Source organism: Coturnix japonica, chromosome 34 (assembly GCF_054131305.1).
Source record: "Coturnix japonica strain WE chromosome 34, WE-NBRP24, whole genome shotgun sequence".
NCBI lineage: Eukaryota > Metazoa > Chordata > Aves > Galliformes > Phasianidae > Coturnix > Coturnix japonica.
Window position 1 is genome coordinate 6,582,526 of NC_140696.1, and position 26,691 is coordinate 6,609,216.

General features: G+C 55.7%; 3 protein-coding genes across 24 annotated transcripts in view; 1 reads left to right on the plus strand and 2 right to left on the minus strand.

Moving 5' to 3' along the window:
* The window catches only part of KIRREL3 (kirre like nephrin family adhesion molecule 3), a 211,781-nt gene extending 210,407 nt beyond the window's left edge, over positions 1–1,374 (plus strand). For 7 of the 8 annotated variants that reach the window (XM_085526158.1, XM_085526156.1, XM_015883992.3 and 4 more), the window contains 2 exons: positions 259–345; positions 572–1,374. In XM_085526158.1, coding sequence (XP_085382284.1) covers positions 259–345; positions 572–1,015 — 531 coding nt within the window. In that variant the 3' untranslated portion in view covers positions 1,016–1,374. Of the gene's footprint in view, positions 1–258; positions 346–554 lie in introns of all 8 variants that reach the window. The other variant, XM_032449137.2, reaches the window with a different exon arrangement.
* A 552-nt stretch (positions 1,375–1,926) lies between these two features.
* Positions 1,927–12,379, minus strand: ST3GAL4 (ST3 beta-galactoside alpha-2,3-sialyltransferase 4). Of its 5 annotated transcripts, none has more exons than XM_085526162.1 (13): positions 12,258–12,379; positions 9,808–9,948; positions 8,293–8,371; positions 5,378–5,456; positions 4,716–4,785; positions 4,454–4,534; positions 4,272–4,369; positions 4,012–4,072; positions 3,717–3,812; positions 3,437–3,626; positions 3,178–3,321; positions 2,877–3,020; positions 1,927–2,800 (listed from the first exon to the last, which is right to left on the minus strand). In XM_085526162.1, the coding sequence occupies exons 2-13, from the start codon at positions 9,840–9,842 to the stop codon at positions 2,714–2,716; spliced, it is 1,164 nt and encodes a 387-aa protein (XP_085382288.1). In that variant the 5' UTR covers positions 9,843–9,948; positions 12,258–12,379; the 3' UTR covers positions 1,927–2,713. The 5 variants fall into 5 exon arrangements, with proteins under 5 accessions (XP_085382288.1, XP_015739487.2, XP_015739488.2 ...); XM_015884001.3 differs by having other exon boundaries at positions 12,209–12,350; XM_015884002.3 differs by lacking the exon at positions 12,258–12,379 and adding an exon at positions 11,800–11,923 and having other exon boundaries at positions 8,293–8,368.
* DCPS (decapping enzyme, scavenger) lies at positions 12,344–26,565 on the minus strand. 11 transcript variants are annotated; one of them, XM_015884004.3, is made up of 8 exons: positions 26,408–26,565; positions 26,165–26,333; positions 21,028–21,173; positions 18,944–19,057; positions 15,661–15,771; positions 13,535–13,795; positions 13,116–13,293; positions 12,805–12,941 (listed from the first exon to the last, which is right to left on the minus strand). In XM_015884004.3, the coding sequence occupies exons 1-7, from the start codon at positions 26,549–26,551 to the stop codon at positions 13,156–13,158; spliced, it is 1,083 nt and encodes a 360-aa protein (XP_015739490.3). In that variant the 5' UTR covers positions 26,552–26,565; the 3' UTR covers positions 12,805–12,941; positions 13,116–13,155. The 11 variants fall into 11 exon arrangements, with proteins under 11 accessions (XP_085382291.1, XP_015739491.3, XP_015739490.3 ...); XM_015884003.3 differs by having other exon boundaries at positions 13,116–13,296; XM_085526168.1 differs by lacking the exons at positions 26,165–26,333; positions 26,408–26,565 and adding exons at positions 21,310–21,374; positions 21,501–21,641 and having other exon boundaries at positions 13,116–13,296.
* Between the last annotated feature and the right edge of the window lie 126 nt (positions 26,566–26,691).

A 26,691-nucleotide genomic window follows, 5' to 3' on the forward strand; every position in this document is an offset into this window, starting at 1 on the left:
CGTGCCAAAAGCCAGCTGGGATTTCTCTTTTCTTTCTTTAAAGTTGTTGAGCAGCTGAGTTCAGGTGGGGAGGAAAGGATGAGAATGCAGAAAAAGAGCAAAAAAAAAGGGAAAGATAAAGAAAAAAGAGAGGTGGGGGTTTCTCCGGACTGGGATCAGAGCAATTTGCAGCCACAGCTGTGGCCGAGCGCCCCGCTCTGGAGAGGAGGGACCGATGCAGGCACTCAGGGTGATGACATCTGCCTGCTCCTTCCCCAGATGGACCGGGGTGAGTTCCAGCAGGACTCGGTGCTGAAGCAGCTCGAGGTGCTCAAGGAGGAGGAGAAGGAGTTCCAAAACCTAAAGGTGAGCCCTGGGACACGGCCCCCCCCCATACCCCCTCCAGGCTGCCCACCCTGGTGCCACCCTGTCCCCACACTGGGAGGAGGGATGCTGGGGTACCTCCAGCATGGCTGTCTGCTCCCTTTTGGGGAACCCATGGTGTCGGGGTGTGGGTTGTGTAGCATGGGGTGCCCTACTGAGACAGAAGGGGTTTGGGGTGACCCCACCAATAGCCCTCACCCGCCCACAGGACCCCACCAATGGCTACTACAGCGTCAACACGTTCAAGGAGCACCACTCCACTCCCACCATCTCACTGTCGGGCTGCCCTGCAGACCTGCGGCCGGCCGGCAAGCAGCGCGTGCCCACGGGCATGTCCTTCACCAACATCTACAGCACACTGAGCGGGCAGAGCCGCCTCTACGACTACAGCCAGCGCTTCGTGCTGGGCATGGGCAGCAGCTCCATCGAGCTGTGCGAGCGCGAGTTCCAGCGCGGCTCCATGAGCGACAGCAGCTCCTTCCTCGACACGCAGTGCGACAGCAGCATCAGCAGCAGCGGCAAGCAGGACGGCTACGTGCAGTTTGACAAGGCCAGCAAAGCCTCCGCATCCTCCTCCCACCATTCCCAGTCTTCGTCCCAAAACTCGGACCCCAGCCGGCCCCTGCAGAGGCGGATGCAGACGCACGTTTGAAGCGCGGGGGGTGATGCGGTCCCCATGGGGCTGTGGACCCTCCGCTGGGACAGTGGTGCTGGAATCAGGACCCAAGAGTGGGGCGATGGGGCTGAGCACAACCCCACTGAGGACATAGGGCCTGGGGACACCGCCATCCCCGTGCCCACCCCACCGCTCCACCTGCCCCCACCCAGCTCCCTTCCTTCTTTCTTGGTGTTCGGTGTCCATAATTATAGAGTCCGTTCTGGGGGGTCCCGTCGTGTGGGATTTGGGGTGGGGGGGGAACATGCCAGCGGGGACAGGGACCCCCCTGAGTGCCCCGGGAAGGGCCTCACCGCGCTGTATGGCGGGCAATACAAGAGGTGTTTCTCGTGGCATGCCTGGGCTGATGGCCTCGCCGCAACAAAGGCTGCGATGGCAGCAGCTTTGGGGGTCACTTATCCTTGTGTGACCCCAACAGGAGCGTGGTGGGGGGGCAGTAGGGTAGGTGGGTTCAGGGGATGCCTGATGGATGGGGAAACAGGCATGGGGATGGCCACAGCCAGGGCACGGCCGCTGGTGACACGGGAGCCAGGACAACGTGCTGGGGACACAGCAGGTAAGGAGCCAGCAGGTAGGGAGGGGACATGGGTGTTGGACATAGAGCACAAGGGGACAGGTGTGCTTGGGGACACAGAGACAGGAACATGAGGACATGGATGTGGTTACAGGGCCAAGGGACACACTCGGGGGGAACACTAGGCTTGAGGACTTAGAGACAGCATACACACAGAGATACATGGACGTGTGCATGGGGACATGAACACGGGGACACTGGGGCAGGGCACAGGGATGCTTGAGGACATGGGGACACAGTCACACAGCAGGGCAAGAGTGGGGTCTCAGTCACTCCCTCATCCCCACTCCAGCCCCAGCACAGAACACCCAGCCCAGACGCACCAGGACCTTTATTGGGTGCCAGCAGGAGACCCCCAACACCCCAAGGTCCATGGGTCCCAGGGCCCCCCTTCCCCAAATCCTGGGGGATGCAGGATCCCGTGTGAGCAAGGCGCCCATGGTGGGACAAAAAGGCACCTTTGGGGAGGGGGGAGCCCCCCCCAGCACCCCAGGAGCCAAGAGCCCCCCCCTGCACGAGGCCACAGAGGGGGGAGGCCCCATGATAAATAATCTTTTAAATTAATTAAATTAATCTGCACTGCCGTGTTGCCCCCACACCCTCCCATGGGCCACCCAGGGGTGCTGCAGGGCTGAGCCCCCCACACCAGCACTAAGGCATGGGGCTGGGCCAGCGTGTAAAAGGAAAATAAAAAAACGAGGGGGAAGAAGGGAGGAATTAAATACTGGGGGTGCCCAGCTGGGAGGAGGCTGGGACTCCCCAAGGACCCCCACACATCAGCCCCTCCTTGGGCTCCTCATCCCAAATGCAAGAGCATCCAGGGGAAGAGGGGGGCTCCAGTGCACCCTGCCGTGACCCCCAGACCTGCTGGGGGGGGGGGGGTCCCCTCCATCCTCCCCAGAATCTCTCCCAAGTCCTCACTAGTTTCAGTGTTTCCATATGAAAAGTCCCCATTGAGGGGCTCCCTGCGCCCCTGGGGCCAGCAAGCCGGCATGGCCCCCCCACTGCCACCAGCAGCGTGATGGGCACAGTGACACCGGCTCCTCCAGCACCACCGCAGGCAACGAGGTGGGACGTGTCCCTGTGTAGCCCCAGTGCCCTCAGAAGTAGGTGAGGTTCTTGAGCAGGCCCAGTTCCAGCATGCGCTTGATGGCCACCGCCTCATGTGAGATGTTGTGCTCCGAGGCCTGTGGGACAGCAGGAAGGGGTGAAACCAGAGCCGTGCCCCACGTCAGGGGACAGGCACAGCAGGGGGACACTTACAGCCATGGACTTGAGCGTGATCTGCTCATAGTAGTGGATGGTTTGCTTCTTGTTGGCTGAGTCAGGGTACCCAAAACCTGCAATGTGCACCAGGTCGCAGAAGTGGAGAGCCAAGGTGATGGCCAACAGCCCCGTGGTTGGTTTCTGGGGGAAAGATGGAGAAGCCATGGGCAGAATCCCAAAACCCAAACCTGTCACAGGACACGGGGCCAGCAGCATCCTTCTGTTGGGCTGAAACCCACTAACAGTCCCACAACGTTTGGCACAGAGCTGCTCAGCAGTCACAAAGCCATGCCATTACCTGTTTGACCTTCCGTGGCTGCTTCATGGGGAGGCTGAGCAGTTTAGCAGCAGTTACTTCCATGTAGTAGGGGTTGAGGATGCGCACTTGCTCCGGGTTGGCATCCCAGATCAGTGGGGGCTGCTTCCAAAATCCTTTACGAACCTGGAAGAGGATGGAGACCTCCCACTAAGAGGTGAATCCCCACAGTGCTGGGGGTGAAGGCACAGCTGCCATGGCAGGGCTGACCCTGTGGGTAGTGGCTTCCCACCACACTTGCCCTCTTCTTGTCGTTGAGAATGGCCTCCATCCACTGGAAGTCCATGGGCTTGAAGGGCACCAGCACCAGCAGCGTGTCAGGGTTGTTCTCCGCCTGAGGGTCGAAGTGGGCTGACTCGGGGTAGAAAAGCCTCATGGTGGTCTTGGAGCCCACGTCCTGCTCATAGCCGTGCACCGGTGCGTTGTTCAGCCTGGGGGATGGGGATGTTGCTCAGTGGGTGATGAGTGACACGTGGCACTGGGCAGGGATGGGTGGCCCATAGAGACACCCCGGGCTGTACCTGATCACCACATCGTAGGTGTTGATGGTGTCCCCCATGGAGCTGTTGCGGAGCCGGTGCCCGTTGCCCACCACCACGCACCGCCGGCACTTCAGGCTGTGGGGGAAAAGCAGCTCAGAATCAATCACTTCTTTAACCCCAGAGGGGTCTCAGCCCTGCCTTGACTACACTGCAGAGCTCCCCATGCACCATCCCTGCTCCCCAATGGCCAAGTTGGCCAGGTCTCTGGTGATGCCTTTACACAACTTCACATGCAAATATTACACACCTCCAAGGGTAACCCCTGCTGCATTACCTCTGGATGCTCTCGGGCAGTGAGTAACTGGTGATGGACAGCAGGCGCAGGAGGACATCCTCTGCAAAGCAACAGCGAGGGGAAGGTGACAACAGCCCCAGCAGCACATCAGTGCCCACCCCATCCCCATGTGGCCGCTACCCCCCATGCTCCGCAGCTGGGGACCCATTACATGTGCCCCCACTTTTGTAGGGACCACAAACTAGGGAAGCAGACACCCACATGGCTCCCACCCCATGCTCAGGGAGGCGGTGGCTCACCGCTGCCTTTGGTGCCATAGGGCAGCTCGTAGAGCGACGGCGTCCTCACCCAGAAGAAATCCTTCAGCTGCAGGAAGAGCGGGCGGTCCCTCGTGTAGCTGCAATGAGGGGGGGTGGGGGGGTGAGGCTGAGGGATGGGGTCCTGGCCGTGGTGCCCCAGGGACCCCCCTCCCATTACTCACTTCCCAATGAGCTGTGCTGCCTTCCTCTCCACCTCCCCAATGGGACACACAGTCTTGTTTTCTTGCACAGGGAAATAAAAGCTGAAAAGGGGAGAAATTAGAAGCAGCTCCCACTCCTTCCCACAGGAAAAGCAGGGGGTTGTTTTTGCTGCTGGCCCCATTGGCTGTGCAGACACCACAAGAGCTGTGGGGTATCTGGTCCATGTCCTGCCAGGGATGGGATGAGCAGCACGCTGTGCCCGCAGCCCATGGATGTACATACCTGTCTTCCCGGTATATCGAGTACCACACCATCACCAGAAACAGCGCCAGCACTCCCAGGATCTTCCCTCCTGTGAGCCAAGAGAAAAGCTTCAGCGCAGGGAAGGGAGGTGTGGGAACCTCGAGCACAGACAGAAAGGGAAGGGGCACAGGGGAAGGAGCGCTCAGCCACACAGCGCACCGCATCCTGCCCCGCATCCTGCCCCGCATCCTGCCCCGCATCCTGCCCCGCATCCTGCCCCGCATCCTGCACCGCATCCTGCCCTGCATCCTGCCCACCCGAGAGGATTTTCCTCCTTGGGGGGTTCCCATGGAGCTCACAGCTCCCCCCAGCAGCACTGAGCGGCCACTGGGTGTCAGCATCGGAGAGAGCTCCACTGCCGTGAACATCCGCAGCCGGGGAGGACAGACGGGATGAAGGACCCACCCGATCCCCCAGTTCCATTTCCAAGGGACGCTATGGGGAGCTGAGCCCACACTGAGCGGGCAGAGGAAGGACAGGAAAAGAAACCCCACTTTGTGGGAAGCGCAGATGGGGACACGATGCTCACCCACTCCCTGCCTCAACCCCAGCCCCAGTGCTGTAACCCCAGCAGAGCCACCACCGAGCAGCCCCCGGCCCTGAGGGCACCAGCAGGAGAGGGGCTGGCAGTGAGCACTCACGGGACTTATTGATCATCTTTATCAGCAGGGCAGGCATCAGCCGAGGGCCGGAGCTCTCATCGCAGCCGCTGCCGCTCACCTGGGGTGGGAGGGAGAGATGTGTGAGTCAGGGAATGGAAAAGACCCCCCTGATCCCCAGCCACCCCACTGTGCCCACATCCCCCAGTGCTACACCCCTACGGTCCCTGAACACCCCCACAGTGTTGGTGACCCCAACCCTTCGCTGGCAGCTCTGCCAGCTGCAGTGGCCCAGCACATCCCTATGGAGGTCTGTGGATCGACTCACCGTGGGGAGAAGATTTAGGGATCACCCACAGGAAAGCTCAGTGCCCTGGAGGATGGCTGCAGCTCTGTGCCACGTAGATGGGCACCTCCAGCCCGATTTTACCACCCCAGAGCACAAGCGGCCCTTGGCACATCTCCCAGCAGGGTGTGGAGGTGCCTGCCCTGCAGCATTCATCAGCCAGGGCTGCACCGCAGCCACCACCCAAGGGATGTCCCGTCCCCATGGGGGGTTATCAGCCCCACGGCAGCACAGACAGCAGCCACAGCATGAGGGTGCAGCAGGGATCTGCTTTGGGGTATCACCAGGAAACAGATTATGGAAGAGAGAAGGATGGAGCACCACAGCCCAGCTCTCACCTGCCTGATCACCAGCTGGAATCCGAGACAGGATGTGGAGCACATAAAAACGTGTTAACAGTGCTGATAAAGGATAGGAAAGGTGTTGCTTGCTCCTTGCACTATCAATCACCTGTCTGGTGATGAATCATATCTCCTCCATAAAGCACAGGTAGCAAACAGTGGGTAACCAGCCCTGAAACCTGACGTGGGCACCCGAAATGGAAACATATTTAAAGGAGGGATGAGATCCCACGGATGCCCCATTGCTGGGCGCCCCATAGAGCTGCTCCCTGAGCCAGCACTGACCACATATCTTTCCTGTTGGCTCCTGCCCCAGCACTGACCAGCAGAGCCCTGCACAAGTGGCTCCCCTCCCTGCAGGTGAGATGCTCCAGCAGTGCTAAGCAGGCTCTCAGCCCGCTGTTTGCTTTTACATTCCAGCTCTCTTCTTAAATAGTTCTCTCTTTTTCCTCCTCTTTGTGATCCTTCTCTCTTCAGGCTTGTAGGCACAAGCCGACCTTTATGCAAAACCAACCCAAGGCAGATGCAAAGAGTGGTTTGGGGAGCAAAGCAGAGCACAGCCGGCCCCACACGAAGGCCACAAAGGAGGGGTTTGGGAACGAACCCAGCCCGGCAATGCCCAACCTACAGCAGCATCCCAAAGCAGGACGGTGTGTGCAGACCCAGCTCACACAGATGCTCACTGCTCCCACTACATCCCCAGGTGAGATTTGGGGTTTCTCCTCAAAGAGATGAACAAAAAGCCCCTTTTCTTTGATGTCTGCACGGCGTTACCTCCACAGCACCCCCGGGCTGAGCGTTATCACCCTGCTTAGAAGCTGTGCCGACGCATCGCCCTTGCCGCAGGCTGGAACTTTGGCACAGAGCTTCTCACCCCAACGCTGCACAACAAACACCCAGCACGGATCAAACGGGATGCAGCAAAGTGCCAAAGGTCTGCAAGGAGCTGAATGCAGCGCCGCAGCCCTGCTGCATGCAAACCCACACAGGTCCAAAGCAAAGGGGCTCTTCGGCAGCCCAATGAGGTTCAGGTTGAGCAGCAGAACCCAATGGAGGCGGGCAGAGCACAGGGGTGGTGCAGCCTCAGAGCTCCCCAACCTACCACCGTGCAATGGACCACCCGCAGCCCCCCAGGGGCACTGAGAGCAGCGGGGTGGGGATGAAGGGCAGCGCTCCAGTGCTGACATGAAATCAAACAGCTCTGCGGGATTTACTGCTTCAATCACCAGAGGAATCCATCAGATGGCAGCTGGTTGCCTTGGCACCACGGTGTGCCCAGCACCTCCCAGTGCTCCAAACAGGGAGAGGCCCAAGAGCCACCTCCAGCCCCACGTACCCCTGGCTGCAGGCTGCTGGTGCAGGCTGGGTGGCATTGGCATTCCCACAGCAGCGCCCGCCCGGAGGAGATGCTCATTGCTCTGGGGATAAGGGATGCACACAGAAGGCAGCGTGGTTTGCCAAAAGGAGATGTGGGATAGGCACGTATCCCAACTCCACGGCGGCTTTTGGCACACTGAGATGGGAGCAGAACCATCCCATCAGCCAGGGGGTGGTACAGAGGTGATGGGGGGAGCACTGTGCCATGAAGAAACTGAACAATAAATGGGGAGCAGCTCCTCACCCTTCCCTACCCACCACATGGGGATTTTCCAGGCTGGGACAGAGACTTTATGGGGTGGCTCAACACCATCAGAAGCAATTGCCGTAAAGAATGTTTAAAGCAAACTTAATAGACCTTGAATAAAAAAAACACAGCATTTCCTTGGCTCATGATACCAGAGCCCTGTCAGCAGCTGGTCAAAGGACTACAATAGGAAGAAGCAGCTCTGATTTTATGGGCAGGCTAAGCCTTAGCATAATATTTACCTGTGACTAATGAACAACGTGGGCTCTGCCAGTGCTCACCCCTGGGCCACCCATGACACATTCCAGGTCATAAAAACAAGGCGTCCCTCTTGGCGGTGCCCCAAAGGTGCCAAGACCCCTCTGTAAGCAGCACACAGCCCAGCAGGAGGGGCTGCAGCTCTCCAAAATCAGCCACCAAAGCACAGCCCCCAACCCAGCACAGGGACAGGGTGCCCAGCAGGGACAGCAGCGACACCCAGCCCCACATCCAGCCCCACACTGCACACAGCGCCCAGCCCTGGGAGCAGCCAGAGGCTGCAGAGTGGAGAAGTGCCACCTGTTGGGGTCAGGTAACTCCACTGGGACCTTTTCCCTATGGTGCCCCACATCACCCCACAGGTGTCCCCCCCCCCAGTGGTACTCACGGTCCTTCCACGTGGTGCGAGCAGAGGGGGCAGCAGCTCCGGGGGCTGCAGGGCTACGGGACCATCCTCTCTTCCTCTGCTGAAGGAAAAAGGGAGACCCTCAGCACGAGACCAGGGCAGCTCAGGGCCCATCCCAGCACTGCTCACCACATACTCAAGGGCTCTCTGCCCCCTTTGCTTTCCCCAGACTTTCCATCTTCCACATCCTCCCCACAGTTTGGAGAAGAAAGAAATCCAATTCCTCCCAGAGCAAAGTGTCCATGCACTGCAGCACCCCTCCTGCTTTCCAGAGAGAGAAACTGCCTTCCCCACAGCTGCTCTGCATCAGCCTTAATTACCCAGATAACGAGGAGCCAGGTGGGGCGAGGGTAAGGAGCCAACCCCAGCCCACAGCAGGGCTCCTTCGTTGGGGTCAGGTGTGCGCCAGCATCACGTTCCCAAGTGCGGGCTGGATTTTGGGTGGCCCTGGAGTGGAACGGGGACTGGAAATGGAACAGGAGCAGAGTCAGCCCTTGTGGGTGCTGCTGGCTGAGGGGCAGGGAAGGTTTCCATCCCAATGGGGAAAAAGCCACGAGCACGGAGCTCTGCTGGCAGCCATTGGGACCAAAACGCTGCGCAGAACGGAGCTGGGTTTGGCAACATTCAATTTTGGAGGGGAAAAAGGGGAAAAAGACATAAAAAGAAGAAGAATTCCAGCAGTGACGAAACATCCCATCCACGGCACCCGAACAAAAGGGCCTTTCTTCCCATCCCACATTCTCCCTGCTCTGAAGCAGCCAAGCACCGCTCCCAGCCAGGAGATGGAGGGGGGGGAACCTCAGCTCACAGCTGGGAAGCACCCGCAGCACAGGGACCCTCTGCACAGCAACTGCTGCGCCACCCCACTGAGACTGAGCACCCAGAGCCCACTCACTGCTGACATGAGCACACAGTTCTCTACACCCATCTCAGTTCACACAGGACCCCACACCATCCCCTGCTCCTTCCAGCCTTTGTACCTCCAGCTGTAAGCTTCATTAAGGAGAACAGCCCCCTGGAGAGCTGCTGGAAAGCACTTTGTGCAGTGCAGCACCAGGGGATGCTCCCTGCCCTGCAGCCCCCCACCCTGGGAGGATGCTGCAGGGTCCCATCAGAGCTCACCAACCCAGCAGCTCGTTTCCCAGTCTCCCAATAAGAGTTTTGTCCTTCCTACTGGCACGTGCCCCATCCCACCCCAGGCTGGTGGCTTCAAGCAGCCCCAGGACCCCCCCAGCAAAGAGCAGCTTTTATTGCACCATCTGCACTTTTATCACATCATCTGCTCTTCCCTACGCCTCCAAGTTTCACAACATCTACAAAACCCACCGTGCAGGAACCTGCCTGACCCCGCTGCCAAAATCACCCCAAACCTCCCCAGAGCAGCTCAGCCCTAAGGATCAAACCCAGCAATCTCCCCCACAGTGATCCCAGCAGACAACCCAAACCCTTCTGCTGTGGGCAGGCCGCCGTCCCCACGCTGCACTGTGGGTTCCCTACCCGTCCCGCTGATGGCTGCGTTTCCCTTTGCTCATTTTCCACCCATCTTTAATTCATCGACCGCTCGTTCCTCCCCGGCTCGATCAGGGCGGGCTGCTCCTGGAAGGCACCGTCCCTCCTCATGGCGAATCGAGTCGCTTTCTTTAATAGAAAAAACAACAAAATCATGATCAGAGTCATAACCAGAACACAGCCACAAGGGATGTGCTGCAGCACCGGCCTCCCAGCACCCCTTGGTTTGGGTGCAGCCCCCTCCCATTCACATTGGCCACTGGAAGAACCAGAGCTGTGGGTCTCCAGCATCATGTGCCCTACAACCACACAATGGAAAAGGCAGGGAGACCCAGGAAGGGGCACAAGGCAAAGCAACAGTGAGCTGAATGACGGCCGGGGGATAAGACCTTAATAACCCTGTTAAAGCCGTGGTTTGGAGAAGGCCAAAAGTGGGTTTTTCCATCAGCAAAACCCAAATGGCAGCTGAGCAGCGGGATGTGGAGGTGAGGAGCTCCCCGGGGCTGCTCGGCCAGAGACATTTTGCAGGGAGAGCAGCCGGAGGAGCCGGAGCAGCATCTGGAAGTGATCGCACTGAGCGCAGTGATCGCAATGATTGCAGTGATCGCACTGAGCGCAGTGATGATCGCAGTGATCGCAGTGATTGCCGCTCCCAGTGGCACTGAAGGAATTCCAACGGCGTGATCTCAGGTTCGGGGCTGCTCCAGGAACCCAAATGGACGGAGCTGCGGGTGCGGAGCTGCCCGTCCCACCTGGGCGCATCCTTTTCCCATTCGCTTTCTCGGAGCAAACCTCCAGTCCCACCCGCAGCACACACACATGGGATGGCAGCTGCAAACAGGGATGCGCAGGATCCGGCCCTTTGTTTCTGTCTCTTTTCCCCTGTCCCAGAAGCCGCCGGTTTCCTAGAACAAGCCCCATGAGCTGTGAAGGAGCAGTGGAAGCATTTCCTCCTGCTGTCACACAGCCAGAGCCCACAGCGACCGGCAGGAACATCCCGGGGCCGTGGGTCCAGCCAGGAGCCGCCGGCACTGAGCAGGGAGGGCGCGATGGGAAACAACCAACTGAGCTCATCGCGGCGGTGGCTTCTGTCTGATGGATGGAGGAGGAGAAAAGCCAAAGTGCCGAACCCAAAGGAGGCACCGCTGGGAAAGGGCTTCAATCTGCGCTTCCATTCGATGGATGGACGCTGCGGTCACCGCCCCGACCCTGCCCTGCACACACGGACGGACACCCCGAGCCCAGCAGCCTCCCTCCCTCATCACCCGTATCCCTGTGGGACCGAGGGCTATTAACACATCGCCTGGAGCTGGAGGAGCAGCGGCCTTTAACGATGCAGATAATTAAGCACAGGCGTTAGGAAGAGTCCGGCAGCTCCCACGGCTGGTAGCAACGGCAGGAGCTCAGAGCAGCCCTTCAAGCGTTGGAGCTGCCAACAGCCGAGCAGGGCTGGGACCTGCAGCACAAACCCCAACATCTCACTGCCCTCGGACCGCGGCACCGTGCAGCCATACAGGAGTAACACAAAGCCCCACGGGCAGAACCGCTTTGTTCTCCATTAAGAACAATGAGACCTCTCCAAACACCACCGCTCAGTGAGCACAAGTCCCACAAACGTTCCCCTTTGGGATGAGAATCCTCGCGTTCCGGCGGGCAGCGCTGCGATGGGATCCGTGCTGGGATCCGTGCTGGGATCCTCACGGCACACACGGCACAGCCCGGGCCGATGCGCTTTGCTTTGCGGGGCACAGTTTGGGTTCCGTGGCTCCCGTTCTCGTTCCCATTCACAGCGACACGCAGATACACACAACGCAACAGCCCCGCATCTCCGCTCCGGCACCGCCCCGCATCGCGGCCTCCGGCACCGCACCCCCCGCGCACCCCAACCCCCCCCAGCTCCAAAAGCAACGGGACAAAGCAGTTTCGCATCGCTCTGCGTTCACCCCATTGCGGACCCCCATCCCCCCCCCACGCACTCACCATGGGGCGGCCGGGGGTGCGGGCTCGGAGCGAGAAGGGCCGGGCAGCGGGTGAGCGGGGCGGGGGGGGCAGGCAGCGGGGCGGGCACGCCTGCGCACACAGCCATGGGGCGGAGGGAGAGAAGGGGCGGGGGGAGCGACGGGGGCGGGGATGCGGCCCGGACCCACCGTGAGACGGAGCGGGGGGGTCCCGTATCCGCCGGGGGGGGCGGGGGGAGGATCAGGCTGCGCCACCCCGAGAGCAGCGCGGGGGGTCCCGGGGCTCGGAGCAGCCCACCCCCATCCGCTGCCCACCCCCATCCGCTGCTCGGGGCTCCGAGCTGGATGATGGATGCTGGATGCTGGATGCTGGCCGCTCCCCAACGTCCGCCCCGGGGTTTCCTCCTCGCCGCGACCCCCCGCACACTCACGCGGTGCCGATGGCAGCGGAGCAGCTGTCCGTAATTGCGCCTTAATTACCATCGGCTCGCGGCTGATCCGGGGGTAATTACTGAGGCCGCTGCTCGGCGGGGGAGCTGGGCTCGCTCGAAGGATCTTTAGATCCATCAGTCTCTCGGGTTCCCCCGCGAGGTTTATTGCATCTGAAAACAATAAACGGCGTTCAATAAAACTCCGGCAATAACAACGCATCCCAAACGGCTGCTTGTGTTCCACGCTCCCAAGGCACAACGATGGAGGAGCATCCCCGTCCCCAGCTGTGGCACAACGACAGCACGGTGTAATTGTGGTGGACGGCTACAGGGGGATCCCAGCAGTGAAAGGGCTGCAGAATAGGGGATGGGTAGGGCTGCAGAATAGGGGATGGGTAGGGCTGCAGAATAGGGGATGGGTAGGGCTGCAGAATAGGGGATGGGTAGGGCTGCAGAATAGGGGATGGGTAGGGCTGCAGGGGCTGTGGGAAACGTGGAAGAAAAGGCAAAGCTCCCCCAGCAGGTTAAACCCCCCCCCAACAACCACACGCTGAGTTTCTGCAGGAAAATAAGCAAATCTGACAAGAGTTGGCTGCATTCAGACGTTCTGCCTCTCCCTGCTGCTGGAAGGTACCAGGGAACGGCCTGACCTGAATTTCTATTAATCAGATGAGAACAAAGCCCCGGGCATCTCTTGTGACGTGACTCAGGACCGCTCCGTTACACAGCAGCCCTGGAAACAAGGAATTGCAGTTATTTATTTTTTTTTTTGCCCCCCGGAGCAAAGGAGTCAGCAATAAGAATGAGAAGGAAAAGCCAAGGGAAAGCTGCCACCCCGGTGTGCTGCAAGGAGCTCACACAGCTGGACGGGCAGCAACACGATGCCTGCAATTACAGCCCTGGTTACCGGCTGAGCAGAAACCAGAGCCCTGGTTGGCAGTGAGAACTCATGCAGCTTTCAGAGGTTCCATCCCTTGGTGAGGAAGCAGACACACAGGGCTCTGCTGAACACCATGGTGTGGATCACTGGGTGAAGGTGGATGGGCGCAGGGTCCTCCTGCTGCAGCCCCTCGGAGGAGCCCAGGCTGCTTCAGAACCAACACGGCACCAGCGTTACCCAATCCAGGTTTTAATTGACTTAAGCAGAAGGAGCAGTTTCCATGGCAATGGGCTGTCAGCCCCAATTTCATACAAAACCCCAGTATAAAAACAACAAAAAAGCGACAAAACACTAAAAAAAAAAACCAAAAACCCACCCAAACTCAGTGAGTTATCGAGATAAAAAGATACAAAAAGCAGCCCCACGTCGGGCTGTGCAGCTCACACCCTTCCTGCCTCCTGGAATCTCTTCAGCAGGGGTTCGTCAGCCCGCAGGGGGAAGGTCAGCGCCCGCTTCTGGTAGTGCTGAGCATCCAGGAGCAGGTTGTCCATGACGTCCTCCAGCAGATGGGCTCTCTCAACAGAGCAGCCCGGAGCGTCGTAGCCCAGGGCGGTGAAATGCACGTGCAGGTGGTAGTAGGAGGGCTGGTAGTGCAGGTAGATGCGGAGCTGGGAGCCGGGCACACCAAAGCGTTTTGTTATGGCTTCCTACAGACACAGACAGGTCAGTGAGGGTTTGGGAGCAAGGGGGAATACAGGGAATGGGGGATGGAAGGAGAGCCCCAAATTTGGGGAGAAACATGGAGCCAGCAGCCAAACTGTGGCCATCAGGAATTGTGTCTGCAGGACTTAAACCAGAGGAGAAGGTTCAGGCAGTGAAAACATGGAGGGGAGCTGTTAAATAAACACCTGGCAAGAGGAGAGCTCTGCTCACACCACTGCCCAGAGGAGTGCTGAGCCCGTTAGGAAGGGAGAGGCAAAGAGAAATGATTGCTGCTTCCTCCCTCCTTGCAGTAAGGGGTGGGGAAACAGAGAAGGGCAGAAGCCCTTCCTGCCAGCCCCGCTTCTCTGTGACAGGACGTGCTCCCTGCTCTCATTGTTTTCCATTCCTCCCTTATCTCCCCGGCTCACTCAGCAAGTTCCAGGATCCCGTTACCAGCGAGTGTAATTAAAGCTATAAACAGCAACGGCGAACTCCAACACACTGGCTCGGTTTGCTGCTCAGCACACTGCAATCCCCTGACTAATCTCTTAATTAATCTCTGCTTTCCCCGGTGCAATTACTTTCCAAATTTCTAATGCAGTGATGGGAACTATCACACGCTGATCTATACGGCCCATTACCGAGCATGGCCTGGAACAGCCACCAGCCAGAGAAAATGGTCGGGAGGTTACTAAAGCACAAGCAGGAGGATGAGCTCGAGTCTGAGCTCACTGCAGACAAAGCTGTACCAGACACTTTGGGAAGGGGAGAGAGGTGAGGAGCTGGTTGGCTGCAGTAAAAAGCCCCAGTTCCAAGGCAGGCAGAGCTCAGATTTCATTCCCAGCCTGGCTGCCAAGAGGAAGAGGGTGTTTTCTTCTTCAAGAAGAGCAACGCTTTGCTCCAGAGGGATGGGTGGACTCCAGACACATCCACACCTCCCCAACCCCTTCCAAAAAGATGCTTCTTTCTCCTAGGACGCACTGCAGTGACATGAGATGGAACAGCACGAGGCCAAATACAACAGCAGAAATATATTCCTGTTCTCAAACCATGAAGGAGAGCTTCAGCCCCAGCATGAGCGCTCAGCACCACACGGTGATGTGTAAATGGATGCCCAGGGCCTGAAGGAGGAAGGAAAAGCCACCAAGGCCTCCAGAATTGATGCAGCGTGGCCAGGAGAAGCAGGGCAGTGCTGGGAGGGGTTTCCCAGCAGACAGACCCTTGTAAGGCAAGCACAGAACACATCGCCCACTGGGCAGGAAGGGAAACGGGCAGGGGAGGCATTCACACCACCCCCCACCATCTCCCATGAGGGTCTAAACTGAGGAGGAGAGGAAACCAGAAAATGCTTCCCATGGCCCTATGGAGACTCGATGCTTTGCTAGGCACCGAGCCCTGTTCAGCGCCTGGAGCAGTTCAGGACACTTGTAACGTATCTGGACTCAAGAGCGTACAAGTTGGAGCACAAAGAGGATTTAAAGTGCCCTCTGTTCATTACCCTGCTCCATTTCACCCTTTCAGCTCTTCCCAGGGCCTGGTGCTGCAGTGTGATGCATCCCCACATCACACAGCCACAAAACACAGCAGAGCAGCACTGCAAAAACAAGGCAGCATCCTCCCCAGGCAGCTCATATCATAGGGCGCAATGCAAGGAGGAAAGTCACCTCCACCTATTAAGCAATGCTGCTGGTTGAAATAGGGTTTGTATTGCAGGGGAACAATGGGGAGGTGCTCAAGAAGGAAATACAACCATCACTCAGCTGTTGGTGTCCACACAGAGAGCAGCTCTTTGCAAAACCAGGCAGTCACTGCAGGTGCCAGCAGCCAAGGCAGGGAGCTGCAGCAGCTCTCTGTGCCTTCCTGCACTCACCTTGCCCTCCTGCAGGATGTTCCTCAGCAAAGGGAGATGCTCAGCTGTGAGGTCCCGGAGAGACTTCACGTCACGGCGGTGAATGAGGGCGATCAGGTAGAGGTCTTCGAGCTGTGGAGAGGCAGAAACAGAGAAGGAGAAGGACAATGCTTACAACAGAAAGCAGGTGGAGGCTCAAGCACTGTCCAGAGCTGTCTGGGCCGTGTTGCAATGTGTGCACACACACTTATCTGCTGACTTCCTTCACCAACCTCCAGGCTGGGTGGAATCCTAGTTCCAAACCCCAGTAACGTCTCCTCAAACACTTCAATAGCACTTGTCCAAGTGCAGAGCAAACTAAACCTTCCTCATAGGGCAGCAGGGAACTGAACTGCAGCGCTGAGCTCAGCCGTTCTGCAGAGCAAGAGCTTGGCTTATCTCCGTGCTCAGGAGAGGATTTGCAGTGAATTCCAGCAGCCAAAGCTGTGACTGTAGATTTTTCCGAATGAAAAGCTTCCTCTATTGGCTCTGTACAAACAGCGGGACGTTCTCCAGTCACTCCAGCTCTATAAATAACTATTTTCAAGTGCTCATCTGTCACCTGATGGTGACACACGGCCGCCCCGCAGCGCTCAGAGCGACCTTTGCCATCTCCGGAAGCACTTCAGTGAATTAAATGTTTAGTGAAACAGAAGGCCACAGATCATCAGATGTTTAACAAAAAATCCAACAGTTTTTGCTGCCCAGGAGATAATAAACACAGAGATGAAGCACCCTGAATAGGGATCGGACTGCACACAGGCAGCAGGACAAGACAGGCTCCCATAGTGATGCTCTCCAGCAATCTCTGCAGCTGAGTCACTCACACCAAACCTACCTGTGCTCTCTGCACTGTGTGCTGGCAAGCAGCTGCTCGAGGCTATTTCTTCAACTGCCCATGTTTCCAAAACCAAAGTCCTGCAAACACCAGCCCCGTTCTGCAGCACTTAATCCCTGCCTCCTTCAGTTTAGTTAGTGGCTTTCTAACAATATAAACAATGTGTACAAAGGGATTGGATATCTATAGCCCAGCAGATCTTTTCAGAGTTATAAGCGATCCATCTGGCTATTTGAAAACAGATGTTTGTGCCAAAAGATGCTTGAAGAGCTCTGCCTTGGGACTCTCAGAATACAAAGCCTTTATTTGCATCCAGCCAACAAAGCCATTCTCGTGGTGTGACCCGGCTCTCACAGCAGCACAGCTCCAGAAATGGCCTCTCAGTTTGTCCTCTTCAAACCAGAGCTGGCTCACAGGGGAAAAGCAAACATCCCCTCTCCTTAGAACATCTGTATGTTGCTGTTTGAAACAAATAAGCCTGTTGCTAAAAAGGCCCCGAGTGATGTCATGTACTGCACCATTTCAGGCAACGCCTCAGGGTTCCTGTGGGTTTGAGAAAAGAAAAGCTGGAAGGATCTAATTGGGACTGTCCAGCACCATGTCTAACCAGGACTTGCCTGTTCTGCACAGCCGAGCTGCCACGTTGCTGCTGCAGCATTTTCAGGTACCCACCTCCCAACACAAAGCAGGCAGAGGCAATGAGCAGCAGCACACAGGCAGGGAATCCTCCTCCATCCATCAGCCCGAAGCAACAACAGGTGAATCCACATTTAGCAAACTGCTAAGCCAGCACAGCACAATGCTGTTGGACAGGACTGCAAACCTGTGCTGCAGGGAGGTTGGCAGAGTGCTGCTGGGCGCCCTATCTCACCACCCTAACTTAATTTAGCAGCCTATGGCTGCTTGGATGAGTCAAAATGTGAACGGCTGATGGCTCTGAAGTGCAGCTGCAGGGATGAGATCTGATCTGACAGTTCCCATGTTTCATCTAATACATTAGGTCCTGAGACACAATGGATTCAAACCTGTTCGGTTTCTCTCTGAATACTATTCATTTATGGCAATGTCCCGCCTAAAAGACACTACTGAGCACAAACCCAGCTGCCTGTGAGGCAGGAAAACCAGCTCTAACCTTTCTACTGATGGCCTCAGCCATGCACATACCCTGCTCAACACAACAGCATCAACACCCCTTGCTGGAAAGAGACAGGCAGCACAAGGGGGTATGGATCCTGGCAGCAAGAGGTGCAGAAAATCTGGCTACAACTTCAAGCCCATCTGTCTTCAACACTGCAGTGAGCTGCACAGTTTGGCTCTGGAGAGAAAGAATTTACACTGAGACTTTGCTCAGAGTGAGGAAAGAGATGGCACATTGCTGAGAATTAACGTCCTAGGATCACTGAGTATTGCTGCCACCATCTTGCAGGGTGCCAGACAATGGAAATTAAAGCTCAGTTACCCCACAGCAACAAGGCGAGGGGTTCTTACAATAGCTGATGTGGGGAATCCATGGTCTATATGGACTGCCCTGCAGTCACTTACCTGTCCTCACCCACAATAACCCCAGGCAATTCAGCAGACAGAAATCAGCTCTCCTGCCTCCCTCCGGCCCCAGCCCACGCTCAGCACAGAAATACAGAGTCGTGCTGTGCTCAGAGCTCACCAGCACGATTATTTTTAGGTCTGATTTCTACGTTTCTATCAAACTTTCCCTTGGTGCCACCCACAGAGAGGTTCTGAGGATCAGAAACACCAAGGGGACTTTTTGACTCCACTGAGGCTTGGAGCCTTGTTTCTTTGAGCTTGGGGCATTCATCTCTGCAGGCACGCCGCGGGCCTTGATGTCTCCAGGCCATAGAAGTGCCACATGAATCAAGCCGGAATCAAAGGAAATAATGAGCCACTCAATTTAGGATTACAGCCTGGGCTAAAACCTCTGAATCTCAACAAGTGGCCACTGCAGCGAGGGGTTAAGCAGCTGCTCATAAGCTAACAACCATCTGTTTAATATTGTGTGAGGAGAGTTAATTGGGAGGACGACACATCTGCGTGATTTATGCCTAATATTTAGGCTGACAGAAACACAAACAAAGGAATTTGTCACAAACAAACAGGAGGCTGGATTTCAGTTCCAACACATCACGACAGCACTTGGGCTAATACAGGAAAGAGAAAGTGAAGCTAATAAATAACCAGCGGCAGTGAGGACAGGCTTCAGGCTTCGTTTTGCAGTGTCCACAATTAGCACATCCTAAAAGGCCCTGAATCACTGGGAACATCATTGCTTAATTACAGCGTGAACAGGAAGGATGCATTCCCCTATTAAAAGTTCCACTAACGTGCTATTAGTGACACAAAAGTGGACGTTTCCTCTGTATTGACTCTCAACAAGCAGCATCCCTTCAAAAACAAGAGTAGCAAACAAACCTGGTTTTGATTCCACTTAAAATCTGGAACTAGAACAAAGCCATTGCAAGGGTCTGGGTTTTCATGGATGATTCGATCAGCCTCAGCTTTCTTCTCCAGGATATTATACACCCACTGAAAGAGAAACATGTGATTTAGAAACCAGCAGAGCAAAAAGCTCAGGCACGTTTAGCCCAGGCTCAGGGATTAGTCTGTATTCACTGCAAGCAGAACGTGGGGGGAAAAAAAAAGACCAAACAATTTCATGGCCAACAACATTTGTAGTTAATTATCCATAAAACACTCCAGCCAACTCCAGGCTATTACAGGCACTTCAGTTAAAAGATACCCTCTGACCCCGCTGCATGGCACGGCACCACCGCCTCGCTGAATTATTCAGGGATTTCTGTTTTCCTCTCGAGCATTAGAATCGGCCACAGCTGGAGATGAGGCATTGCAGAGACATGGTTCAGAAATGGTTGTATTTGCTTGTAAGAGGATTTGGAGATAATTCTGCCCAACAGGGTCTTGCAGTTCTCCATCACGCCCGCAGAGCTCACGCATGCTCCCAGCCAGCAGCCAGACCCCAGGGCCGGCAGAGGCCGAGCTCAGCTCCCGCAGGGCCTGGCAGTGCCTCCATACACCTCTCATGCCTCGCACTGTCCTGAAACCTTTACAACGAGCTCTGGAAAGGAAACTTGTCTGATTCTTCCATTCGGAACGGAAGCAGCGGATTGTAAGGCTGGGGCTGGACAGGGCTCCTGCTGCTGGCAGCCAGTGCTCTGCGGGCAAGGACAAGAGGGCTGTGTTTTCTTGGGCAAATCATGTTTCCTGACTGGTTAAAAAGGAGCTCACTGCTCTTCTTCCTCTGTATTTAAAGCTTCAGCCTTCAGATCGCCAGTAATCCTTGCTCTGGTTATCCCCTGCGTTCCTAGTTGGGCTGCTGGGAGAGAGAACAGAAGGATGTGGGACCTCAGACTCTGCAGAGGAATATCTCCCATGGAGCAAAGCACCATCCAGAGACGAGTCTCCATTGTCAAACAGGGATAACTGACATGATAAGACATGACAGAGAAAGCACCGTCATGTCTAGAAGATTCCTTGTCCTGGTTACAAGCTGCTGTCATCCAGGGGGTGTGGAAGCCCCAAGCCACTGCTGGCCTTGCAGACACACTGAGCAGGCTGGCTCTGTGGCTGCCGTTGCAACAGATGCTCGAGATGAAGGACAGCCCTGCTGGGAACTCTGTCAGGAGTTTAATTAATCTCATCAAAACTTAAGATCATTGTGAACTGACCTGAATGTATCTCCTTAGGGACAAACAAACCTCTTCAGCCTTGATCCTTTTCTTCCTTAAGTTCCCACTCTTTTCTCCCTAGTGATAACATCCCGGAGAGATTCTCAGAGATTACGGCACTGCTGCGCTCTGTGACCCCGTGAGAAAAGCAGGGCAGGAAGCTCAGCAGGAAACGAAAGTTTGCCACTCACTTTTTCACACCATCTCTTTTGAGTAGTGCCAGCATATGGGCACCCTGATAAGCTCACATATAAGATAAGCAGAGCCATAAACCATTGCTCCCTCGTATGATCAGCAGTCATCGGCTCTTTCCAGCACAAGCCTTGGGAATACAGCATGTCTGCAAGCTGCCACTACAATAAAACCATTATGCTGAAAGTAGCCACAAATGCATCCTCCGGGCAGAAAACAGAGCATCCTCTGTTGTCCTTCAGTACTTCTGCTACCCTTCACATTTCCACTTCCTTTTGACAAAAGCAATTAGATAAAGACAAGAAACTGCATTATCAGATCTCAGAGGACTGATGGTCAGACCAAGATCGTCCAGCACAGATAAGGCAGCTGCACCCAAGGGTTGGCAGGAACACGTTTCCATCTACTTCATGCAGAAATGAGCTCACAAACATTCGGTGCAACAGGTAGAGAGACCATGCGCTGCTTCTGAAGGCAGCTGTCACAGAACACTCATTTGTTTCTTCAGCGAATAAATGCCTCCTATAAATTAGGGGTGTTGCAATCCAACTGCTGGCAAGAAAGATGAACGATGGAGGGAACAAACGTGGTTGAGCAAGAGAAGCAGCAGTGCCCTACCTGGATGCTGAAGCTCTGGGACTGGATGAAGGGCAGGGTGATGTTCTTGTAGTCCTCCCAGGTCTCGCGGACGAGGTGCACTTCCTGACGAAGATACTTCTGAAGGTGTTTCTCTGTGGCAGGGTGCACCACCGTCACTTTTATCTCTAGGAAAAAAAGAAGCAAAAAAACATATTTATTGAATTATAAGCACTGATGAAACCCGAGTTACTTCCTTTAGCTCCTCAGAAACCTGTTTTTGCCCTCTAATAAATGCCACACTAACACATTTCAAAAATATACCATTAAAATAGCAGGGGGGGGCTGACACAGATGGCAAACAGGCACTTGAACCGGCAGGGCTCCTTCTGTAGTCAAGGAAAGGAGCTCAGTGCATCTGAACCAAGGAACACGACGAGCTGACAGCACAGCCAGGGCCAGTATTTCCAGTTCAGGTGGAAAAGAACACGGTGAGGAACTTTTCCCACACTCACTTTTCAGATGTATCAGCAGCATCAGGACACATCTGGGGCTCCCAGGGAAGAGTTTATGTGCAGTCAAGTGGGACGGAAACAGCACATGGCAGTGCTACCCAGGGCAGAGAAGCACGTTCCTCATTCCTCCACCTGAGGCTCATTAGATGTTATCAAGAAACTTTCTCCACCTGCTACAGCAGACATCCCATGAGCTGCACACAGCAGGGCTGGCACAAGGAGCCGCTGTCAGACAGTCACTAACGGGGCTGGCAGGCAAGGACAGGGGATGTGAAGCTGCAGGGGGATGGAGCTGAACCTGCTTATGCTCAGAGCACTGCCTGAGCTGCATGGGTTCAGTGACAGCTGGAGGGATCTGCCCTCACCCCACGCTCCCAGAAGTTTTGTTGCTCCATTTGCATGTAGCTTCAGTGCAGCTGCCCGAACTCCAGCAAGGCAGGCAGCTCCAGCCACTCCCTGACTGCAAACAGCCCGTCTGAAGCAGCTCAGCTCCCCATCCAGCTCCAAGATGATGTAGCCTGATTTTGAAGCAGTTGAGGAGCCAACACCCCATTCGACACAGCTTGGAGAGTCCTTCTGAACACAACTATGCTGTGTTTGAGGGCATGCCACAGCTATCTGCTCCTGGAGAACAAGATTAGGACAACATCTTCCATTCGGGTAACAGGAGTAGAACAAAAAGCTTTTAAAATGAAGACAGGCACCTCACCAACCCCTCATGAGCTCAAGCAGCTGAGCTCTGCCATGGTATCGGGACGGCTGGTGTCCACAAAAGAGACAGTAGATGGGATACAGGAAGAAAAGCATTAGAAATGGACAATCCTGCCATGATAAGCAATTCCATTCTGGCCCCATCCACCAGCCCCACGCACCCCGTACTGCTGCATCATGTTCCATTCAGGCTGTAAGCCCTAAAGCTCCCTGCATTCACAATGCAGCTCCTATGAAAGCCTCTTTCAGCACAGGGCCTGAGGCACTGAGCAGCCCCATGATATCCAGGTCATCCTTTTGCCCCACAGGCAAGGCTCTCTGCTATTCCATGCCCTGCACTGGGCACAGCACACAGGAACAAAACCTCCTTGTGCACATGGCCTTTAACTCACAGAGTCTCTTCCCAAAAGAGGAGACACGGGGCACGTGGACGAGCTCCCAAAGCTCACAGTCATAAGGATGCTCAGCCCTGAGGACAGGAGGCCAAGGACACAGGGACACATCTGGAAGGCGCCGCGGATGCTGGGGATGAGCGCAGGGCTGATTCAGTGCTCCCTGCACCAGCTGGCAACCAGAGAGCATTCAGCTGGTTACTTTCACTAAAAGAAAACAACCCCTGTTTACTTTGAGATTAGAACTTGGAGGTGTATTTTCCATGACATTAAACAGGATTCCAGCGCGCGCCTCGCTGACCTGGCAGCTCTGGCCTTGGCAGCAGTAAATCTCACTCACAGCAGTTGAGCACTTGGGAAACATCCCTCCTTGCCCGAGGGTGAATGTGACACGACTCCCCACCTGCCCTACTGATGGAACCCAACTGAATGCAGAAGGGGAACACCACATCCCGGCCCCAAATGAAGCCATCAGACCTAAGGACAGGGCAGAAGTCCCGCAGCTTTCCCAGCTCTGTGATGGCTTTTGCTGCTGCCACAAAGAGCAGCACCAAGCAGCTGTGCCTCACCCTCCATAGAATATACGCTATCCAGACGTGGAATATAAATATCTATTTGTTCTTAAAGCCAGGATTTAGGGTGGGTGTCTTTTTTTGGTTTTTTTTGGTCTCTGTTTTTTTAAGGTCAGCGCTGCTCAAACTGGGAGATTCTGTCTTTTCATTCCATGCCAAACCCAGCTTAATGAAATCCACAGGAAAATGCTGGTAACATGAAATATGAAAATGCAAACCACAAGGGCAGTCTGGTCCGATTCCCGCTGTACACATGTTCAAACAAGGTTGTTTTCCAGGGCTCGATTAGCACTTTGAGCAGGGTGATGTAATACCCAAAGACGAGGCTGCAGCTCCTCCACTCCCTGCTTAAAAAAGACCAAAAAAAGCAATGGGGAAAAGCAAGAGATAAGAGCCCGAGCCCACGCATTCAGGATGCAACGGTGCATCCCTCTTCTAAGTTCTTCCTCTGCAAGACCTTGCATGTTGCATACAACTTTCTGCACCATCCTCAGCTTCCCCTTTCAATGCCAAGCTACCCAAACACAGTGACATACAACCCCCTCCCCTTCCCATTTATTTTCGTTCATGACCACAACTGTACAGCAGCCCCAGGTGATCTCCCCATGTAACCCACCCAAGGGTACTGCCGTGCTCCATCACAGACATGTGGGGCTTTCAGTACAGAACGAGACAAAAGCACACGAAAAGGAGAAAGCTTTCAAGAGCTCTCACATGCCAGGGCAAGCCAAGTGTGCTGCTGGGGACTCTGCCAAGCTGTCTGGCCGCTGCTTCTCATCCAGGGATGGAGAGGACGTGGTGGGCGCTGGCTGCAGCAGGCAGTGTGGGAAAGAGAATCTCTGAGTCACCACCTCTTGAGAGCTGGAGCACAGCACAGCACAGCAATAGCTCCTGCCGCCCCTCAGAGCAGCCCTCCCCTCTCTGCTGCTTCTCCTGCACCTATCCCACACCTGGCTCCTGCCCAATTGTTCCCACTGCTCAGGCTCCAGCCTTCTGTTTAATCAGAGTCTCATTATGATACTCAAGCAGCCAGCTGGCTGTGCTTGGAGGGCCCTGCAGACAGGCGGAGCGTGGCAGCACAACCATGGGAAGCGCTGCAGACTCCGGTGCAGCTCATGCAAGTCTCTCCAGCTCCTGCTGCCTGAAACCAGATCCTTGCTGGGCTCGGGAATGCAGGAATATGTATCACTTCCTGCATGACTGAATAGTTTCCCCGCTGCCTTCCACGCTCTTCCATTTCTCCCACAGTCTCTCCACCCTGCGTCAGTGTCTGTCAGTAATGCTCATTTTTAGACTCCGAGCTGGTGAGCTGCAGGCTGCAGCATGAGGACGTGCTTGCAAATGGAGCTGTGACATGTAGCTGCCAATCATGCACAGCAGACAAAGCTTCCTTCCAGTGCAGACTGATGAGAGCCCTTGAATTATGCGAGCACGGCTTAGGTGCCGTGAAACAAAACATCTCTCAGCAACCAGGCTGCGTTGTGCTGGAAAACACAAGCTGAACAGATGTCAGCTGAGCAAATGCATCACCGGGAGCTGGATGCTACGAGGGAACACATTGCTTAAACCATCCAGCTTTTGCAATCAATCCTTTGGCACCGGGAAAATCTTTCCCCTGCTATGAAAGCAGCTCCTGCTGCCTGGGCTGGTGGCAGGGCTGTGATTTCCTCCGCTATCACACCTTCGGAAGTAAGTTGCCATTTAAACCCAGGTAGGAGCAAGGAAGGCAGCTGCAGGGTGCTGGGATGTCCTGCTGCAGGTACCTGCACCTCTCAGCCCGCCTCTTCTGTGCCCCACAAAACAAAGCAGCTCGCCCAGCCCTGCAGGCTCTTTTACCACCAGGACAAAACAAGCTTTCATTGCACGGAGTTTTTGCCTTAGCTTTACTCCCTGGGTGAAACAGCATCTGAGTTGCTTAAACGAGGAGGTGGGAAAAGAGGAAAGAAAATATCCGCTTTCAGCTCTCACGAAACCCCAGCTGTCTGTAGGGCCTCCCAGGGCCACGAGCACAAAGGGGACGTTGAGAAACGCACTCACACAAAGCACAGACCTGAAGGCTGCTAATGAGAGACACAGCCAGCTCCTCCCAGAGCTGTCCGTGCCATTAGCAGACCCAGCTGCAGATGTTTATGGGTCACCTGCAGCTGTGAGCACCTCGCTGCAGGCAGATGGCTGGGATGGGGTTTAGCTTCACCCTTGGAAGGGAAGAAATTGAACGTGGGGGGTTTGGCTGCTGCAAAATCCCTGCGGTGACATCCAGGCTTTTCCCAATGGACACAGCCCCAGAGGGAACTTCTCATCATCATTCTAACATTTATTAGCTTCATTCCTTGCATCAACTCCCTTCTTGGGCCATGACTCAGCTCAAAAGGGCAACTTCCTTCCCCTCCCAAACGTGCTTCATCTGATGCTAAATGCTCCAGGGTGCCAGCACTGCCAATGGGGAGCATCTCGAGCAAGATATCCACAAATTCAGCTCTTCATAGGAAGAAATATGACATTTTTAATAGCAGCAGACAGCTCCCAAGCTGCCAGGAGGGACCAGATGTGTCCCAGTCACACTCAGCATTTACCCTGCCTGCACTTTCTCTCATTAAATGTTAACACTGTGCCGGCATTAGAGAGACCAGCCCCAGCTCAACCTGTTCTGTATGGAGTGGCACAGGGACACAGCTCTGCAATGCAGCAGAGTGGGAGGCAACGATGCCCCCACTGTCTCTGTGCTGGAGATAAACGATAATAAACAAACTTCCACCAACAGCGGAACTACGATAAGAGTTCACAGCCTTCATGCCAACACAGACACAGCAGCCACAAGGCAGCTGCAGGGCTCAGCTCCCAGCCCTGCAATGCCACCTGGTGGGACACTGCAATCACTGCCAGCACAGCAGGAGCAGCTGAAATCCTACGGCTGGAACTCCTCGTTTCAAGCCTGCTGTACAACACCAGCTGTACAGGTACAACGTGCTGTGCAATGGATAACACTCACCGCTCAGCTCGGGGGGCGGCTGCAGGCGGTACGTGCTGTAGATGTCGTTGCTCATCTGCAGCTCCATTTTGCCGTGTCTCCTCAGCAGCTCCTCGATCTTCTCCTCCTGGAACGGCGTTTTCTCCAGGATCAACACGGCGTCCGTCTCCTCCCCGGCCGCTCCGACCACCTGCAGCATCGCAGCCGTTAGCACGGAGGGACCCCGCAGCCCCCGCCATCCCGGGACGGGGCTCCCCCCGGTACCTGGCCGTGCACGAAGGCCGCCTTCTCACGCGCCGAGTCCCGCAGCAGCCGCCGCAGCCGCACGGAGCCCAACGGGAACGAGGAGCCGACCGGGGCCGCCTCGGCCTCATCCCGCCGCCGCTTCGGGGCCGGCCCGTCCGCCATGGCCGCAAGGGGACAGCGTGGAGCCGGAGCGGCCACAGCGCCCCCTGGCGGCCGGAGGACCCACAGCCCCATAGAGCCCCAACACGGAGCCCCGGCATCGTAGGTCCAAGCTTTACAACCTCCATGTGCTGCCCACAAAC